Source organism: Palaemon carinicauda, chromosome 27 (assembly GCF_036898095.1).
Source record: "Palaemon carinicauda isolate YSFRI2023 chromosome 27, ASM3689809v2, whole genome shotgun sequence".
NCBI classification, from domain to species: Eukaryota; Metazoa; Arthropoda; class Malacostraca; order Decapoda; family Palaemonidae; genus Palaemon; species Palaemon carinicauda.
In genome coordinates, this window is record NC_090751.1 from 51,933,690 (window position 1) to 51,954,309 (window position 20,620).

Genomic DNA, 20,620 nt, shown 5'->3' on the forward strand with positions numbered 1-20,620 from the left:
GCACCCGTGCAGCAGAAAACCTTCCTGGCCCTGCCTGTGGCCAGAGATCTAGTCCTGGGACGGACCCACTTGGATAAGATTGTGGTGGGCAATGCCGAGGCTCCCAAGTCACAGAGCTCCTCAAAGTTACTACAGGGACTCAGGTCCCAGAGTAAGTTTTATGTGCCAGAAGGGCAGCGACCGGGAGCCTGCAAGATAGAGCCTTCCCTAGAAGTTCTGGGACAGGGTGCCCCAGAAGACAGGGCCTCATCAGCCCCGATTTGTTTTTCGCAGTCGGTGGCTGCGATGATGGAAGAAATGTCAAAAGATTTAGTACACGTCGCCTCCTGGTTGGGCTTGTGGGCCTCCACGCTTGTAGGGGTGCAGGCCACCTATGACTTGACGGACCCGGAGCAACAAAACCTCCTGAAGGAGCTTATCATCTCCGGGGGCAAGACTTTGAAGTTCTTGACGTATCAGTCTCTTGCCCTTGCAGCGAACTGGGTACTTCGAAAACGGGATACTATCTTGGCGAAGCTTTCCCGGAAGATTCCGGACAGAGAGGTGAGGGCTTTGAGGAGCCTACCTGTGTGGGGTGACTCCCTGTTCCCGTTAAAACAGCTGGAGGAGCTAATGGAGAAGGTCACAAAACGGAAGGAGGTGAGCACACCCAGACCTCAACCCGTAAGGAGGCCCTCCTACAAGAGGTCAACATCAGATGGGCCTGCTACTTCTCATGCCTCTTGGGCTCCAACACCACAGCCCCCCCGTAGAGGAGCCCCAGCAGCGTCTGCCTCTTTTAGGACGGCTTATTCAGCGTCCAGGAGAGGACGTTCAGGCCGCTCCTCCAGGAGGAGATAGAATGGGAGGCCCCCTACTCCTGTCCAAGCCTCAGGTTGGGGGATGCCTCAGACGATATTGGCAAGCATGGAGGGCTCACGGAGCAGAGCCCTGGACAGTGTCCGTACTGAAAGAAGGGTACAGACTCCCGTTCTTAACGGAACCTCCACCTTTGATTCCGGACAGCCTGACGGAGTGGCTGGCACCCAAGGACTCATTGAAGGGGGTGGCCCCTCAGGAAGAAGTGTCCACAATGTTGGAGAAAGGTGCCATGGAAGAGGTCCTACATCCGGGGCCAGGTTTCTACAGCCGACTATTTCTGGTAGAAAAGGCGACAGGGGGATGGAGACCGGTGATAGACCTGTCAGCTCTCAACAAGTTTGTTTGCAAGACGGACTTCAAAATGGACACTCCGAAGTCGGTCTTGCAGTCCTTGAGGGAAAAGGACTACATGATGACCATAGACCTCAAGGACGCATACTTTCAAATCCCGGTCCACCCCTCAAGCAGAAAGTTTCTCCGGGTGAAGTGGGGTGCCCTGATCCTGCAATTCAAGACCCTCTGCTTCGGTTTGTCAATAGCTCCCCAGGTATTCACGAGAGTCTTCACGACAGTTTCGGTGTGGGCTCACGAGCTTGGTATTCGCCTCATCCGGTACCTGGACGACTGGTTGCTCCTTTCCTCCTCAGAGGACGTTTTGAGGGAGCAAGGTGTAAAGCTGCTTCAATTCTGCAAGGATCTGGGTATCATGATCAACCGAGAAAAATTGAACCTATCGCCCTCCACCAGGATGACCTACTTGGGGATGACGCTGGACTCCCGACTAGTGAAGGCCTTTCCGTCAGAGGACTGTGTGAACAACCTAATAAGGATCCTTTCGCCTTTCCTTTCGGGACAACCCAGGAGAGCCAAGGACTGGCAAAGGCTGATAGGTCATCTAGTGTCATTAGAGAAACTAGTTCCCCAAGGGAGGCTCAGGCTCAGGAGCATCCAATGGAACCTGAAGGGTTGCTGGAACCAACTAGACTCGCCCCAAAAATTAATCCCCGTCCTGCCAGACACAATACCCTCCCTGGAGTGGTGGCAGTGCCGGTCGAATACGCTCAAGGGGATGCCCTTCGCGACCGAGCCTCCCGAGATGCTCCTGTTCACAGACGCCTCCAACGAGCGGTGGGGAGCACATCTCAACGAGATGGCAAGAGGAACCTGGACGGACGAGGAGAAAGGGCTACACATCAATGTCCTGGAGTTGAAGGCGGTCCAAAAAGCTTGCCTGCAGTTCATCGAACTTCTAAGGGGAAACACGGTGGCGTTGATGTGCGACAACGCCACAGTAGTCGCGTACATAAAGAAACAAGGAGGCCTCAAGTCAAAGGAGTTGTGCGATCTCGCTCTAGAGGTCCTGGATTGGGCTGAGTCGAACCAGATAGTGATTTCGGCAAGGTTCATCCCAGGAAAGAAGAACGTCCTAGCCGACGGTCTCAGCAGGATGGGACAGATAGTGGGAACAGAGTGGTCCCTCCTCCCAGAAGTAGCCAGGCTCATCATTCAAAGGTGGGGATCCCCAGTGATGGACCTCTTTGCAACCAGGCTGAACGCACAACTCCCCGTGTTTTGTTCTCCTGTCCCAGATCCAAAGGCGGCCTTGGAAGATGCCTTTCAGCACAAATGGGACAACCTCGACGTGTACACTTTTCCCCCCTTCACATTGATCAGGCAAGTGTTCAATAGAGTAAGGGCGGCCCGAAACTTAAAGATGACTTTGGTAGCGCCCTGGTGGCCGGAGAGGGAGTGGTTCGCGGATCTAAAAGACCTGGCATGTCTTCCTCCGTGGCCGCTTCCCGACAGGCCAGATCTTCTACAACAGCCACACTTTCTCAGGTTCCACGACAACCCGCAGTCTCTACGCCTTCACGCCTGGAGACTATCGAGCGACTCCTGAGGAAAGAGGGATATTCGACAGGAACTGCAGAAAAGATGTCGCGTTATCTGAGACGATCTTCGGCAGCAGTCTACCAAGCGAAATGGGCCGCTTTTACGAAATGGTGTGCTTCAAAGATCATCAAGCCCCTCAAAGCTTCGGTCCCAGATATCGTAGATTTTCTAGTGCATCTCAGAGACGAAGTGGGGATGTCAATTCCAGCTATAAAAGGGGTACGTGCAGCCTTGGGTCAAGTCTTCCTACTGAAGGGCATCTACCTGGGCTCCTCTAGACACATCTCTATGCTCATCAGGAGCTTTGAACAAGCCTGCCCTCCCCAAACCGCTAGGGTGCCTCAGTGGGACTTGGCAAGGGTTTTGAAAATGTTAAGTAGACCCCCGTTCGAACCACTGAAAGATATAGTAGACAGGGATCTCACTCTCAAGACGGTCTTTTTGTTGGCCTTGGCCTCTGCGAGGAGAGTAGGAGAGATCCATGGGATGTCTTACGAAGTCTCTCATTCGAAGGGGTGGAGAGAAATCTCCGTCAAGTTCGTCCCTTCTTTCGTGGCAAAAACTCAGAATCCAGCAGTCTGGGATCCAAAGTTCGAGGGATTCTCAATGCCAGCCATTCCTAAGACAGGGAATCCAGAAGATTTGAAGTTGTGCCCCGTCTGTGCCATTAGAAAGTACCTTGAGAGGACTGCACACCTCCGGCCGGGTATCAAAAGTCTTTTCGTCTCTACGGGTGTTACGAAGAAGCAGGTATCGAAGAATACCATCTCCTTTTGGTTGAGACAAGTTATTGTCAGGGCCTATAATGAGGAGGGACTGACCCTGCCAGGTACTCCTAGGCCACATGACATTAGAGGCCTAAGCACTTCTTTAGCCTTTGAGAAGAACATGGCAGTGGGCCAGATCCTTCGAGCGGGCACCTGGTCAAATCAGTCGACCTTCACTGCCCATTATCTCAAGGATTACTCGAGGAGGTCTTTGGATGGGTTTTCTATTGGGACAGTCATCTCCGCGCTCCAAGTGATTTAACGGTGAAGCCCCAGGTACAATCGTGGATAGCAAAACCAAGAGACAGGTTCGTTCCTTTTCACCCTAGTCCCCGTTTTCCTATCCCTGATCGGAGATAACCACACATATAAAACCAATGAAGACACGTCTCTGTAGCTTCGTCACAGGACTCAGCATCATGGAATTTTTTGAAGGGTGAGTACTTAGACACTAACATGAGCTCTTTGTGTAGTTTGCCCTACCTTTCGTTTTTCCAGTTTTTTTTATATAACCTAGTTCATATCTAGGTTACTTGACATCCGCTTAGCTGGGTCTGAAGGTCAGGAAGACACTCCCACCTCCTAAAGTGTAAGTCTCCTAAGAAAGTAGTTCGAGGTAAGTCTCTGTGTTGGAATAAATCACAAATTTTAAGTAATTTGTATTTTTCCTAACATACTTACCGAGAACTACTTTTGGGTAAAGGCCCTCCCTACCTTCCCCGAGTGCCTTTCTGCCCTTGAAGAGCCTTTTGTACCATCCTAGGAACTTACTGACGAGCGAGACCCAAGCTAACGCCGACCTAGCTCAGGACTACCCTCAGGGCACGTTCTCCTTACTCCTGGGTTAGTCCTCCATAGAAAATGGAGGTAGGGTAGACTACACAAAACTCTGGTCGGTTGAGAGGAGATTCCAGGTAACTCCTAAGAAAGTAGTTCTCGGTAAGTATGTTAGGAAAAATACAAATTACTTAAAATTTGTGATTTTTCCCTCTTTTCTTGAATTGCACAAAAAAATTGTCTCATTGAAGAAACCTACAAGATTTTTGGAGACCTGTCTATCCTGAGGAAATGTATTTTGAATATATTATTTTCCAGTTGGATCTTCAGCAGCTGACTCAGATCTTGAATTGTCAAATAAAACCTGACTTCCATTAAGTTTCCTATTTCAGGTCTTAAGTATTATTCGTTGGAGAAGGCTCATTTGCATTCTCATCATCCAAGACTGTGTGCACCACATTGCAGACAAGCAGTTAATTCAAAGTCTTGCCTTTTCTTTTGTGATGTACAAAACCACACTATTTTATAGAATTTTTGTTTCAGTTGTTAACCAGGTATTGAATGATTTAGCGGAATTGCTTGAATTTCTGAAATTCAAATTAGAATCTTATTATTTTTTGTTGAGCATATCCTTGCATGAGTTTAATTTTGTTAGTAGTATTGGATTTTTTACTTCCTTGGTTTTTCTTATATAATTTATTCTTTGTCTTAGTATTTCTTATTTCCTTTTCCTTGGTTTTTCTTATATAATTTATTCTTTGTCTTAGTATTTCTTATTTCCTTTTCCATCATTAATTGTTTTCCTTATTGTAGCCCTTGAACTGGTAAATTCATGCTTTTACATCTAGGGTTGTAACTTTGCTAATAATACTCATAATAACAATGGTAATGATTACTATTTAGAACCTTGCATTTTGAGAGCATTAACCCTTTCACTGCGGAGAACGACTTTAGTTTACTCAGATTCATAACCTTTCACTGCGAGAACGACTTTACTCCACACTGCGTAAGAAATTTTAAGCTTAGTACCTTTTGTTGACGATTTATCTGGCTTCTACATGCTGCCATCTGTAGCCGATTTTATGAACTACCCACTCTCTGAAGCTCTCGTCTTTCTTCTCCCATTTACTCTATGATTTTGGTAATTTTTTTGTTATTTTTACGTTGTGTCAACATGAAATTATGATATATATGCATGTTTTCTCAATATAAATCAATATTATTCATAGAGTTATCGTAATATCATGCTTTCCAAAGTTCGTTTAGCGTAAGTAAAAGTTTGTTTACATTAGAGCTCAACAGTTGCCATGACAACTACACAAATAAAAATATACTGTATTTCATAGTATTGGATGTTCAAAATGTGACAGATAATGGTGTTTTCGGAAGTCAATATAGAAATTAACTCAATTAGATGAATAATAGTCAAATAACAAACACATTCACAAGAAAAGAAGTTTCGTGTTTTAAATCCGAAGCTTTGTTTACATTCCTCAGCTGACAATCAGTCTGTTGGTTGCCTATCGGTCCCTTTATTTTTTAACAGCATAATTTAGTGATACAAGTTGTTAATAAAGATATAATTTATTCATAAATACTTGTTTCACAGTATCATAAATTTCATATATAATTGTAAATTATGGTATTATTATACTATTAGCAAAACATTCGATATTGCTCTGCTTTTGTCAGTCAGCTGACTTTGTCCTTTTAATTTTTCCCTTTAACTCTGGGTTGAAGAATTATTTTTATTTCTTTTCTTTTATATGTGATATGGCCTCTACTTCTCGCCAAGTATCTTTAAAAGAAACAGTAGTTACATATAAAGGGAAACTTTATTAAAAAAAAAGTGACAGAAATAGACAAGCCATGTGTTTATGTGGAATACAATAAGTATATGAGGGAAGTTGATAGTTTTGATCAGCTATGCTCAACATATGCTTACAAAAGAAAGAGTCAGAAATGGTACCAACCAATTTGGCATTTTATCATTGAAGCCGCATTAGTAGACTCAAACATATGTTACAACATTCAGAATCCCACTGCTTAGTTGGATAAAAAAAAAAAATTCAGGGAAAAATTATTAACACTATGTTAGAAGGGTATAAGCGGAGCATAACTCAAAGAAAGGGTACATTTTCCAATGCAGTGAAATCGAGACTAACTAAAAGGCATTTTCCAGCTCAATATGTTGACAAAACCCCAAACCCCAATGTATTATATGCTCTATCTTGCCAAAGAATTGCTTGATGAAAGGTAAAGGAAAATGTAAAAGAAAGCAAACAACTTATTTTTGTGATCAAATTGTTGAAAAGCCCCCTCTTTGTATCAATCCATGTTTTGAGACATATAATACGCATAAAGCGTAAAAAAAGCATTACTAATGTGGAGAATAAATGTATGAGTCAATGATAAATTGGGTGAAGGATTATTAGTGGAATTGATAAAATCATCCTTGGAAAGGAATTTTTGTGATTTTTCTTATTTTTACCTATTTATCGAAGAATTTAAGGCATAAAGAGATAAACTCAGGTGAAAATATTGTTAAATCTTATAAACAGAAAGGTTATCGAACACAAAAAAGTTATTTCCATTAAATTTTGAGCATTTTGAATTTTTAGTGAAAATGTGCACAGAGCTGTACAACATCCTATTTGAATATCCGCAGCGAAAGGGTTAATGTGGATACTAATGAATTACCAATGGATTTGTGTAAGGAGGATTTGTTTCTGTGTGTTTTGCTAAGAATTGAAGCTGCCCCCAATAACCCTTTCTTTGACGTCATAAGAGAGGCTGGTGACAGATTTTGTGGATTAAGGTCAACAAAGCTATTTTACATTAGAATAGAGAAACTGGGTAACTACATTTTTTAAAGAGGTATAAAACCTATTTATCACATTGAATGAGCAAGAAGCAAAAAGTCCAGGAAGTAGACCGTTCATCTTGCCTGAAATTTTCACCTTGTAAATTCATTCAATGTGATAGTGTTGAAAATTGTTATAAAAATATTGCTTTATCACTAAATATTAACAAAATATGAGAAAATAGATAAATACTGCATAAACAACTAATATGGCACAGAATCGTCTGCTAGGAGACCACTTGTTGGAATGTTTGTTTGTAAAAAAGGGTTGGCAAGACATCAGCTGATCACCAAAATAAACAAATAACTTGCTATAGTAATTCATTAAATGAAGTGAAATTTAAAAATGAATTTATTTATTATATATGAATGATAATTGTAGGTTTATATTTTATATCTGGTGAGTGTGAGTGCTTGTATATCATTATTTGGGTGTTTGAGAGTTGTCAAACTCCCTTATACAGTACAACTTCTTCTTACTGGTAAGACGCAGGGTGACTTTGGGGGTCATTTTTCAATATTTAACTTAGCCGGTGATTATATAGCTGCAACTCTGTTGCCCGACAGACAACTCTACGGTAAAAACTCGCCAGCGATCGCTACACAGGTTGCGGGTGTGCCCAACAGCGCCATCTGTCGTCCAGCTACCCAGTACTCAATGTAAACAAAGACTCAATTTTCTCTCTGTCGAGCTATCGACAAGACGTACTTACTCGCTGTTGCTAAACTGGAGTTTTTTCACAACTAATTGTTGAAGTACTTTATTCTAGTTTTGAGCTTTCGCTATGCAGGTGTTTTATCTTCATCTTAAATCTTGAACTCGTTTTGGATAGATTTAATTATGGTGACAAAGAGAGTATAGACTTTCTTTCACTTTTAAATGGCCGACCCTTCCCTTAGACGGAAGTGTGTTTAGGCTTTTAGTAATTATCTTATCACGTTATAGATTTTCCTCTATATATTTTATATCTCTCCGCCTTTATTAGGCCTATTCGATTAACTTTCCATTTATTATAAACATATAAAAATAATTTTAATGTTTTGTTTATATAGACCTTTCCTGAGAGTAGGCGGTCCTAACTTGGAAACCGAAGTTAATCAACGTTGAGCCCTTTATTTCGTAATTAGGTTTTAAAGAGCTAAGGATTTAAAACTTTTTAAATGTAATATTTTATGAAAGAATTTCTTTGATAGTCTTCGTACTGTTTTCAAAGATGAACTAACGTTTAGTTTATTTATGCTACGCAGTTGTTGACGTTCAGGACGTTCAACATGCGCTCTATCGTTACGATAGAGAGAGAGTGTATCACGGTTTCACTTTGCAGTAAGAGTAAATCGATTCTGACGTTTTGTTCATTCTCTCTTAGCTTAAATGTTTTAAATTCTATTTTAAAGGAACTTTTTATTTGAAAAACCTTTCAGTTTTTTCCTTTAGTCAAATAACATGTTTTTTTGACGAAATATAATTGGGCTCTTCTCTTAGGTGCGAAATCAAGAGAGAAAGAGAGAGAGAGATAGAGACGGAGGGAGAGAGAGGAGAGAAAACGTTCCGTTCAAGCGGGTAACGTTGTTCTCGAGTTACTCTCGTCCCTAGTCGCTGTACGGGGAGGAAGGATAAAACGTTTTTAGTTTTTTATTCTCGTCCCCAGGCTATGTGCGGTGAGAGATTGAAAACGTAGTTATATGAACTAGTGTTTAGTCTCTTTCCCAGCCACTGATTTTTTTATCTTAAAATATGTTTTCTGTTTTTTGCTGGTATTAATGAGCTTGCATTATACGACTGATTTCGCAATTACTACCTTTTAATGAAGAGTAGAATTGCGTGTTACTACAATGAAGAGTAGAATTGCGTGTTTCAGGTAGAAATCAGTAAAAGTTTCGATTTCAGTGAAATAAGTGCAAAACAGAAAATCGAAGTGATAAAGTGATATGCGCAAAGTGTTACAGTGTTGCGTCCGAGGGTTCGTCTGTTCGTGCCTGTCGTTCACCTAGTCCGGGACCTCTTGCATGCTCCCAAGCCCAGGGGAGAAGTAATGTCAAACGACTTATGGGTTCGAGAGGCCTTGATCAACGAACAGACGTTTTCCCTCTATGGTATCGGGTGTATCTTACCAAGATCTCCCCTACCATAAGACGAGAGAGACGTTGTTTCTCCTCGTCATCCGAAGGCTTTTCGCATAAGAAACCTGTCACAAGGTTTCGAAGCCCTTAAGCGAAAGTCGTCCTTTCAGGACAGGTCCAGCATCCTGGTTACAACCATTAGGACAGCTCTGACCCTATGCAGTCATCGGATAACTGCTCGCCGCCTAACAAAAGCGTAACACAGACTCCGAGAGTCTTTTTTTGTTGGCAAAGTGTTGCGGTCACAGACGTTACCCTCGTCTCTTACCACAACCATTTCCGTTGATCCTTAATGGGTTGTATGGCAAGACATGCAGTATATGCTTGCCTCCCTTATGGAAGACTATTCTGCCGATTAGTCCGTTGAGTCTAGCCGTTTATCTCATCGATATCCTGGCTTTCAGCCAACCTAACGTTCCTTTGTGCTTACTGTTGACGTTGGCGTAGCTTAGTCACGTCAGTCAGGTTGTTTAGAACCACACTCGATGCGGTCTCGTGTGGTTTTTCAGCCGCATTTGGACGTTAGGCCACTTGCTGATGCTCCTGTTGACGTTCAAGACGTTCACTAACAATCGGAGTTGACTTGTTTTGACGCTGTGCGTCAACCTCCGCATTCTAAAGTTGTTTTGACTGCTCAGTCTAGGCAGTCAAAGCAGTCTCGAGTGGACGCTGTGCGTCCTCACGCACCTGTTGTGGTTGACAGTTCAGTTGTTGACAGTTCACAGACTGTCAAGCAGTTACATGACGTTGCGTTCTGGTCCGCTACTAATGCACCAGTGAGTGTGGACTCTGCTTGTAAAGCATTGCCACCACGGTAGGTCTCTCCCTTGCTTGAGACTCAGCTTTTATCGGACAAGGTTCCTGTAGATGAGGAAGTTGCTGTTCCCCCTCCTACTGATATTCCCTTGAGGACTCTGTCAGATGGAGAGTAGCCTAAAGCTGCTTAGCCTCCTATGGACTTTAATTAAATCATGATGATTTTTTTTAAGGATCTTTGTCCGGATCTTTTTGTAACTGCTGCTCCTCGTTCGCCTAAACGTCAGAGCTTACACTAGGCCTAGCTACTTCGAAGCCGTTGTTTTTAAGCTAGTGCTCTCTCGCTCTCCTAGAGAGCTTTACGTTGGCTAGGCGACTGGTTTTTCACCAGGAGGAGTTTGGGGGATACAGCCTTTGCTTTCCCTTCTTTTAAACTGGTTTATAGAGCGAGAGTCTGATATGACACGAGAGAAGTTCTCGGCTTGGGAGTTCATGCCTCTGCCCAGATAGACTTCTCAATTCTCGTAGACTCTCCCTGGCGCCTGGCCAGGAGACGCTCCAAGTTGTTTACAGGTCAACTTCACAGCTATTTTCGAGCCTTTGAAGTTTTGCTGTACAATTATGTCATGCATAACAAAGCTTTCAGGGATGGTAAGCGGTACCGCCTCAGTCGCTAACCCCGTCTGTTGCCACACCTGCTCCCGTAGACCCTAAATGGGCTTTGCTGCAAGACATGCAGTCCAAGCTTGCGTCCTTGATAGAGGACTTTAATGCGGAGAAGGTTGCTACCGAACCTTCTGGCCAACAACCTTCCAACCGGTCGGTTGTGCGCCCTGTTGACGCTGAGGTAACCTACTCGCGTCTGCCAGTTGAGGTGGTTCCTCCACCGATGCGACCCAGTGTGGGTTGTCAGCCGCACGTTGACGTTAAGCGACGCTCGGAGGTGGTTGTTGACGTTCAGGACGTTCAACAACCAACAGAGGTGACTTGTTTTGACGCAGTGCGTCAACCTCAGCAACCCGGTAGGGTGTTGACTGCACAACCCAGACGGTCTAGACAGTCTCGGGTTGACGCTGTGCTTCCTCGCGCACCCATGGTTGTTGACAGTTCACAGACTGTGCAGCAGTTCCATGATGTTGCGTCCGGCTCCGTCACGCATTCACCAGTGCGACCGGACTCAGCGAGCCAGACGTTGCCCACTCCATTGCCGTTTCCTCATCAGTTTTCGGATGAGGAACCCTCTGATGAGGACGTTGCTGAACAACAAGACGATCAGCCCCCAGAATAGATCAAGCCCTGCTATCCATCCAGAAGATGCTGAAGAAGGAACGCTGCTCAGTCAGGCTTTGGATGAGTCTGGTAGGGACGCTGTCATCCGTGGAACAATTTGTGTCACTAGGAAGACTACTCCTCCGTCCTCTTCAATACCATCTAGCTTTTCACTGGAAAAAGGACAAGACGCTAGAAGCGGTCTCGATCCCGGTTTCCGAAAAGATAAAGTCTTGTCTGACTTGGTGGAAGGACAATATCAACCTAAGAGAGGGTCTTCCCCTGGCTGTTCAGACTCCCAACCACGTTCTCTTCTCGGACGCATCGGACGTGGACTGGGGCGCGACACTAGACGGTCGGGAATGCTCAGGACTGTGGAACTCGAGTCAGAGGAGCATGCATATCAACTGCAAGGAGCTGTTGGCAGTACATCTGGCCTTGAAAAGCTTCAAGTCTCTCCTTCGAGGCAAAGTGGTGGAAGTTAACTCGGACATCACCACGGCCTTGGCGTACATCTCCAAACAAGGAGGTACCCACTCACTGACGTTGTACGAGATCGCAAGGGACCTGCTCATCTGGTCAAAAGGTCAAGACATCTCCCTAGTAACGAGGTTCATCCAAGGCGACTTGAACGTCATAGCAGATTGTCTCAGTCGGAAAGGGCAAGTAATTCCAACCGAATGGACCCTCCACAAGGATGTGTGCAAGAGACTTTGGGCCACTTGGGGTAAAGCCATCCATAGATCTCTTTGCAACCTCGCGGACCAAGAGGCTTCCAATCTATTGCTCTCCAGTCCCGGACCCAGCAGCAATACATATAGATGCTTTCCTCCTAGATTGGTCACATCTGGATCCCACCGTTCAAGATTGTCAACAAGGTACTGCAGAAGTTCGCCTCTCACGAAGGGACAAGGTTGACGTTAGTTGCTTCCCTCTGGCCCGCGAGAGAATGGTTCACTGAGATACTTCGATGGTTAGTAGACGTTCTCAATAGTCTTCCTCTAAGGGTAGACCTTCTACGTCAGCCACACGTAAAGAAGGTACTCCAAAGCCTCCACGCTCTTCGTCTGATTGCCTTCAGACTATCGAAAGACTCTCGAGAGCTAGAGGCTTTTCGAAGGAAGCAGCCAGTGCGATTGCTAGAGCAAGGAGAGCTTCTTCCATTAGAGTCTACCAATCGAAGTGGGAAGTCTTCCGAGACTGGTGCAAGTCAGTTCTGTATCCTCGACCAGTACCTCTGTAGCTCAAATAGCTGTTTTTCTCTTATACCTGAGAAAAGGACTATCCCTTTCAGCTCCCACTATCAAGGGCTGCAGAAGCATGTTGGCATCGGTCTTCCGGCATAGAGGCTTAGATCTTTCCAAACATAAAGATCTGCAAGACCTCCTTAAGTCTTTTGGGACCACCAAGGAGCGTCGTTTGGCTACCCCTGGATGGAATTTAGACGTGGTACTAAGATTCTTCATGTCAGACAGGTTGGAGCCGTTACAATCAGCCTCCCTGAAAGATCTCACTCTTAAGACTCTTTTCCTGGTATGCTTAGCCTCGGCTAAAAGAGTCAGTGAGATTCATGCCTTCAGCAAGAACATAGGATTTTCGTCAGAAAAAGCCACTTGTTCGCTACAACTTGGTTTTCTAGCCAAAAATGAGCTGCCTTCTCGGCCTTGGCCTAAATCTTTCGATATCCCCAGCTTATCGGAGATCGTAGGCAATGAACTAGAAAGAGTCTTATGCCCTGTTAGAGCTCTTAAGTTCTATTTAAAGCGTACTAAACCTTTACAAGGCCAATCTGAAGCTTTATGGTGTTCAGTTAAGAAACCATCCTTGCCTTTGTCAAAGAATGCTTGGTCAGACTTTATCAGATTGTTAATACGAGAAGCTCATTCACATCTGAGTGAGGAAGACCGAACTTTGCTTAAGGTGAAGACGCACGAAGTTAGAGCTGTAACAACTTCCGTGGCCTTTAAGCAAAATATATCTCTGCAAAGTATAATGGACGCAACCTATTGGAGAAGCAAGACAGTGTTCGCGTCATTTTACTTGAAAGATGTCCAGTCTCTTTACAAGAACTGCTACACACTGGGACCATTCGTAGCAGCGAGTGCAGTAGTGGGTGAGGGCTCAACCACTACAATTCCCTAATTCCATACCCTTTTAATCTTTCTCTTGAAATGTTTTTATTGTTGTTTTTTGGGTTGTCCGGAAGGCTAAGAAGCCTTTCGCATCCTGGTTGATTTGGCGGTGGTCAAAGTCATTTCTTGAGAGCGCCTAGATTAGGGGTTTTGATGAGGTCCTGTTGTATGGGTTGCAACCCTTGATACTTCAGATCCTAGGGGTCAATCAGCATCCTAAGAGGATCGCGAGGCTCCGTAAGGAAGACGTACTTAAAAGGCAGAGTAATTGTTCAAGTCGACTTCCTTACCAGGTACCTATTTATTTTGTTTTTGTTATTTTGATAACTTCTAAAATGAAATAAAAACTCTTAGCTCATAAAAGTGTAAACATATATTGCTGGTCTCTACCCCCCCCCCCCTGGGTGTGAATCAGCTATATAATCACCGGCTAAGTTAAATATTGAAAAATGTTATTTTGATAATAAAATAAATTTTTGAATATACTTACCCGGTGATTATAAATTAAAGGACCCTCCCTTCCTCCCCAATAGAGACGCAGTGGGACGAGGAGAAAATTGAGTCTTTGTTTACATTGAGTACTGGGTATCTGGACGACAGATGGCGCTGTTGGGCACACCCGCAACCTGTGTAGCGATCGCTGGCGAGTTTTTACCGTAGAGTGTTCTGTCGGGCAACAGAGTTGTAGCTATATAATCACCGGGTAAGTATATTCAAAAATTTATTTTATTATCAAAATAACATTTTTCTGAGTAAAAGGTGTGTCTTATGACATGGGAAATACGTTAATAATTTTCATCTGCTTTTTTTGTCTTGGTTGATTGTATGATCTGTGCCATTTCAGGGTAAACAAATTCTGAAAAAGAAAAACCTAATTTGCAGCAATATATATACAGTCCTCTACCATACTTAAGAGTGAGAAGGAAAAAAGAGAAAGTTAACCAAGGCTAATAGATTGATTAAAAAGTGAGCGTATGGTATTACTTTATACCATAAGTAAGCCTGTAAGATATAATCAAGAGAGTAACAACTTTTAACATAGAATGGAAGTACAGTAATAACAATTCCTTATTCTAAAACATTTCTTTAGAATTGAGCTAAAAGTTTGTTAGACAAAAAATTCATTGGACAAAAAGACATAGGACTAAAAGACTTGGACAAAGAGACATTGGATGAAGTGACATTGAACTAAAAGATTATCCGCCATTTTAAACTGGCTGAGTACAAAATTCTTTGGATTATTTTTTTTGGCAAATATTTACCTATAATTTATTAGGTGCAGTGTTTGTAATCTGTTTGCATTTGTTGATTCATGAAAATTTCTTTTTGAATTTACTTTAGTCAAAATTGAATTATCTTCTACTGAAAGTAGATTTGCCATTGTAGGCTGAAATAATCTAAGTTCATAATTTTCTTTTTCTGTACAGGGATGGAACAGATTCACCTAAGCTTTTATCTTACTTCTATATATGACCATAGCATATTTGAAGCTTTTAGCAAAGTTGTACAAAAACTGATACCACAGCTTCCAACCTTAGAAAATCTCCTTAATATATTTATATCGGTAAGTTCTTATTTTATTGATACAATATAGTGTTATGAATGTGTGCAACAATATAGTGGTCACAGCATATTTGGTGCCTTTAAGTAGAATTTCAGGTCTTAATATATTGATTAGGTTTTCATATGCTCAAATTGAAGAACATGTTTAGTTTAAATTGTCAGTTATGGTTACAGGAGAGAGATAGAGAGTTGATATTAAATATGGCAGTTATAAGCTGATTCTAGATTAGTGAAAAAGTTTTATCCTATATTTCCTTTATCCTAGATTAGTTGAAATTTTTCTATAATCGGGGTTAAAAGCACAAAGTCATATAAAGTCTTTTTCTTCATTGTCTGAATGGCACCAGACATATCTCGATGATCTTCCCTTAAGTTTATATGATATATGTTTTGAAGAATGGGCTTCATAAAAAAAAAGGTAATTGTTCCCACGCAAATTACAAGCCATCATGCTTTAAATAGGGAAATGACTTGACGCAAGCTGGGACGGCCATTGAATTAATTAACTACCTATGCTGTTGAATTAATTAGATAAGTAAGTAATGACAATTGGTGTGTACAGGTGAGTAGCCCTACTCCACCACCTGTCAAAAGAGCCTCACTTTGAATTTTGGCTTCAACGATTATGAATGTATCATTGCGCCCTTATCTGAACATTTCATTTTTATTTTTCATACAAAAAGTAACTGCAGGATGTTGATTGCTGTAGTGATGGATGTAAAGTAAGAAATTTTCATTTGCCTGGGAAAGGCTGGACATTGCAACAGGTTTATGAGTAAAGTGGCTGTAGATCCACACACTCTCTGTCTATCTTGTAGGAGGAATGATTGTTAGCAATCATCCCCTTATGTTGAGTACAGGTCATGGCCTCTTGTGTAGTGGCATGTGTAAACCCTTGGTGGGAGAGGAAGAGAGCCGAGTCTTCATCGGACACTGAAGAAGTCTTTTGCTTCTTCTGTCTCTTCTGTGGGTGTTTCTGCTGTCGCTGCCCTTGTGCATATGCTTTTAGCTTGGTCCCCAGGGTGTATGTGTCAGGAGCAAGGAGCCCTTGGGTCTGCATCATCTGGCTTTTTAGGTTCTGGTAGTGTGTGGCATTCTCTCAGTGTTTGCTGCACCCCAGTCTGTGCAGACTGTTTTCTTAAGTCTTTCAGGTAGGCCCCCCATAACTTTGTTTTGGGAGCTCATAATTATGGCTCCTTCTCCCCCTGTATTTTCAGTGCCTTTGTTTTCCAGGGTGATGCCAGTAGTGAAAGGCGGGGTGTGCCCCCCAATGACACCGGTGGTGTACCCCCAAAGCCCAAAGAAATGATAACTGTTCCTGCAGGAAAAGTTCTGGCACCAGGTGTTGAGTGTGAGATTAGGCGGGGTAAGTCATCACTGGTACCGAAAGAACGTGTTGCCCCAGTGCTCAGAATTACCCTGTTCACCCCTGACCGCTACCCCTATGTTAGCCGCCGTTCCTTTCCCTTTGCCCATCTTACACTATTACTCTGCAGCCATTCTTCCAATGCCCTCTTTCACTTCCACTTTCATCTTCACTCCTTTATTCAACCATTCACTACCCTTCCCCATGCTGTCTCCAACAATCCTCTTGCCACACACACCACATGCAATCTCAAAAAAATTTTCTTTTACTAACTTCCAGTTCTCCTCTAGATGACCAGTTTCTCTTCCTTTCACTTGGTTATATGCTACTTCCAACCTTTCTTAATATTCACTTTTTTCCAACTCTTCAACCTTCACTACCTCCCTTTTTTCATCCCCCCACTCAACTTCCCACTCTTTTCCTACAACTAATTTTCCTTCAACCAAAAATGATCAGACATACCGTTAGCCATACCTCTAATTAGACTCATGCACATCCTTCAATTCTCCAAACATCCTCCTTGTTATCAACATATAATTCATTAATGCCATTTCTACCACTCTTCGTGTGCCACTCTTAACCATGTATACTTGTAAACAAAAATATGAACCAAGAAAATGAAATAATGATATACAGTAAGAAAATATTGATAAACTATGACTTACATGATTACCGAATCCTGACACAGCGAAAAAAAATCTACTGAAACTTCACTTTTTAAGTAAAACATACGTCCAGATTCACTTATAATGCGTCTATCAGTCGTAAGTAGACAACTACCTGTAGTCTGTTACCTAACCTCGTTATAGATTTTATTATAATGCTCTCCTTTGACTCGATCATGATCACTAATAAACGAAAACAATTATGTCTAGGGTTTACAAAGTTAACAGCCATACCATGTTGATAACACCATTTTTTATCTAATCTTTGCTGAGCAACATTAGATCTGGTTTGTACTTGATAAGGTGACTGGCTTGGAACACCAGATGCTGTTGGCTATAGAATTTTCTAATTTACTAATGCTGTTTTGGGCTAATGAACTCAGAGTTTTTGGAAATACTTTTCTTTTGCAGTTTTTTCTTGGGTTTTATTTTATTAGAGAGGGCTTGGTGATTATTGAGGGAATGATGACACTACATCTACTCAAGGCTTGGTTTTTGCTACAGTTTATGCAGTTATATTTTGTCAAATTAGGAATTTGATATCATTAAGTCCTCTTGTGGTTTTATGCGCTTTTCGGTAGTTTAGTGATACATGATATCGACCAGACCTGACTTCTTGCAGAGCCTCAAATTCAGTATTTACTTTGCCTTTCTTCAGAGGTAACATTGGTCTTCCATAATTTTAGGCAATCTTTTAGGCACCTAGAATTTGTGTGGCTTAAAACCAAGTTGGTATCCTGCCTCCGTAAATCTCTACTCTCGATAACACAAGTACCTCCAATCCTCTGCTTATTCTATATATGCACAGATTTTAGTTAAGATATTTTAGTCTATCTATCTATTTACCAAGGCACTTCCCCCAATTTTGGGGGTTAGCCGACATCAAACAAATGAACAAAAGGGGCCTTTCCTCTTCACTCCTCCCAGCCTGACTAGGGATTCAGCCGAATTTGGCTAGTACTGCTAGGGTGCCATAGCCCAACCCCCTGTGTTATCCACCACAGATGAAGTTTCATACGCTGAATCCCCTACTGCTGCTATATCCGCGGTCACCAAGTCGCAGGAAGAAGCAGCAGGGCCTACCAGAACTGCATCACAATTGCTCATCATTCATTCCTATTTCTAGCACGCTCTCTTGCCTCTTGTCCCAAATCACGGGCAAATATTTGTTAATCATAAATCAAGGAGAGACGGATAAGACAGATGTGATTCTGTTTTTTCAACTACATGTATTTCAATTAGAGAGTACAAAGTTCATTGAGCACTTTCATAACTTCAACAAATAAATTATCAGTGGTAGCGATGAAAGTCATTAAAAAGTCATTAACCCTGGATAGGTACGCTCCTCGGACACCCCTTTAAGGGATACTCTGACGCGAACGACCCCGACGCCAAAAAAAATTCTTGAAAAATCAGTTTTTGCAGTAACCTCTTTTTTTCTTTTGCCAAAAAAAACTTCAATGAATGCTTAAAACAACTGTAAAGATAAATACTACTCATCTGCAGAAAAACTATTTATTATAAATATTTTAAAAAATTAAGTAGAAAAAAAAAGACCTTACATAAAAATTCATAAAAAAAAAGTTTATACATATATACACAAATCCTTTTAGGAATTGATTCTTGAATGTTTAGGACACATCTTGATGTATTTTGGATGAAGTCAGACCCATAGAGGTGAAGATCTGAAATGAGAAAAAAAGGGTAACTTTTTTTGGCCAAAATAATTTGTCCAAATTTCATGAATTTTTTTGGGTACCCAAATGAAATAGGAAGTGGCTAATTTTTTTAGGGAATAAACATATGTTATCCTAAAATAGAAATATGTAAAAAAATCTTCATTATTTTGTAAATTACATTTATATCAGGGGCCATATCTAAAGGTAATTTTTTGAGTACTTAGAAATTTCATAAAAAAATACATATATTTAATATATAATATGATATTTATGCAGGTAAAAATATACCAAAATATCACAAATTCTATAGGAAACAAGAATATATATAGATAGGGCAACTTACGCTTCGGATATGTCCACAAAATGGCCGCCAACCACACTGACTCAGACTCCCTAATCTGCCACTTGAAATGTAGGAAGGGTATGTCAATTTCAAGGTGTTATTTACTAATCTAATTATTATTGGATATGCATAAAAATTGTATGGTGGGTTGCTGGATAATTGTCGATTATTTTACGACTATAAAATTAAAATTCTGATCCAAAAAAATTTTTTTTGAAGGGAAATAAAATCGAAAAAAAAAACAAAAATGTGAAACAATATAATATTTTAGCTAAAAAAATTTGATGATATTCAATCAAAAAAGAAGTAAACAAAATTTTCCGACAAATAAACATCTAAATGAATCATTACTCTGTGATAGTTCCTTAGTACGTAGTAATTTTGAAAGAAATGGGAAAAAACGAAAAAATGGCAATCACCGGAAAATCGAACACATACCTATATATACGCCATATCTGGCTAAAAAAAAGATAGGCATGGGTAGCCAGATCATCTAGAAACACTTTCCAACACTATAAAAATATAAGTTTTGCGACACTACTTGCCAATTCCTTACGGTAACATGACTAAGCAAAAAAATGCAAAACAAATAAAAAGGGGCACTCGCGGAAAAATGGCTAACATTCTAATATACGGCATTTCAGAAAAAAACAAAAATTCAGCCACGTGCTAGGCAAACCATCAAGGCACATTTTCCGACAAATAAACATCTAAATGAATCATTACTCTGTGATAGTTCCTTAGTACGTAGTAATTTTGAAAGAAATGGGAAAAAATGAAAAAATGGCAATCACAGGAAAATCGAACACATACCTATATATACGCCATATCTGGCTAAAAAAAAAGATAGGCATGGGTAGCCAGATCATCTAGAAACACTTTCCAACACTATAAAAATATAAGTTTTGCGACACTACTTGCCAATTCCTTATGGTAACATGACTAAGCAACAAAATGCAAAACAAATAAAAAGGGGCACTCGCGGAAAAATGGCCATTCTAATATACGGCATTTCAGAAAAAAAAAATTTCAGCCACGTGCTAGGCAAACCATCAAGGCACATTTTCCGACAAATAAACATATAAATGAATCATTACTCTGTGATAGTTCCTTAGTACGTAGTAATTTTGAAAGAAATGGGAAAAAACGAAAAAATGGCAATCACAGGAAAATCGAACACATACTTATATATACGCCATATCTGGCTAAAAAAAAATAGGCATGGGTAGCCAGATCATCTAGAAACACTTTCCAACACTATAAAAATATAAGTTTTGCGACACTACTTGCCAATTCCTTACGGTAACATGACTAAGCAAAAAAATGCAAAACAAATAAAAAGGGGCACTCGCGGAAAAATGCCCAACATTCTAATATACGGCATCTCAGATAAAAAAAAAGACATGCACGTGTTAGGCCAACCACCAAGGCACACTTTCTAACACATAAACATGAAAAAAAAATCAATAATATACGGCAATTCCTTACTACGTAGTAAATTTTTACAAATATTGAAAAAAAAAAACAGAAATTGGCAACCGCAGTTAAATACCCAATATACCAAT

At 41.4% G+C, this 20,620-nt stretch overlaps 1 protein-coding gene across 2 annotated transcripts in view; it reads left to right on the forward strand.

The window, feature by feature from the left end:
- The window catches only part of RagC-D (Ras-related GTP binding C/D), a 207,490-nt gene that overhangs the window by 106,343 nt on the left and 80,527 nt on the right, over window positions 1-20,620 (forward strand). For both annotated transcript variants that reach the window (XM_068351078.1, XM_068351079.1), the window contains exon 5: window positions 14,867-15,003. In XM_068351078.1, coding sequence (XP_068207179.1) covers window positions 14,867-15,003 — 137 coding nt within the window. The remainder of the gene's footprint in view (window positions 1-14,866; window positions 15,004-20,620) is intronic.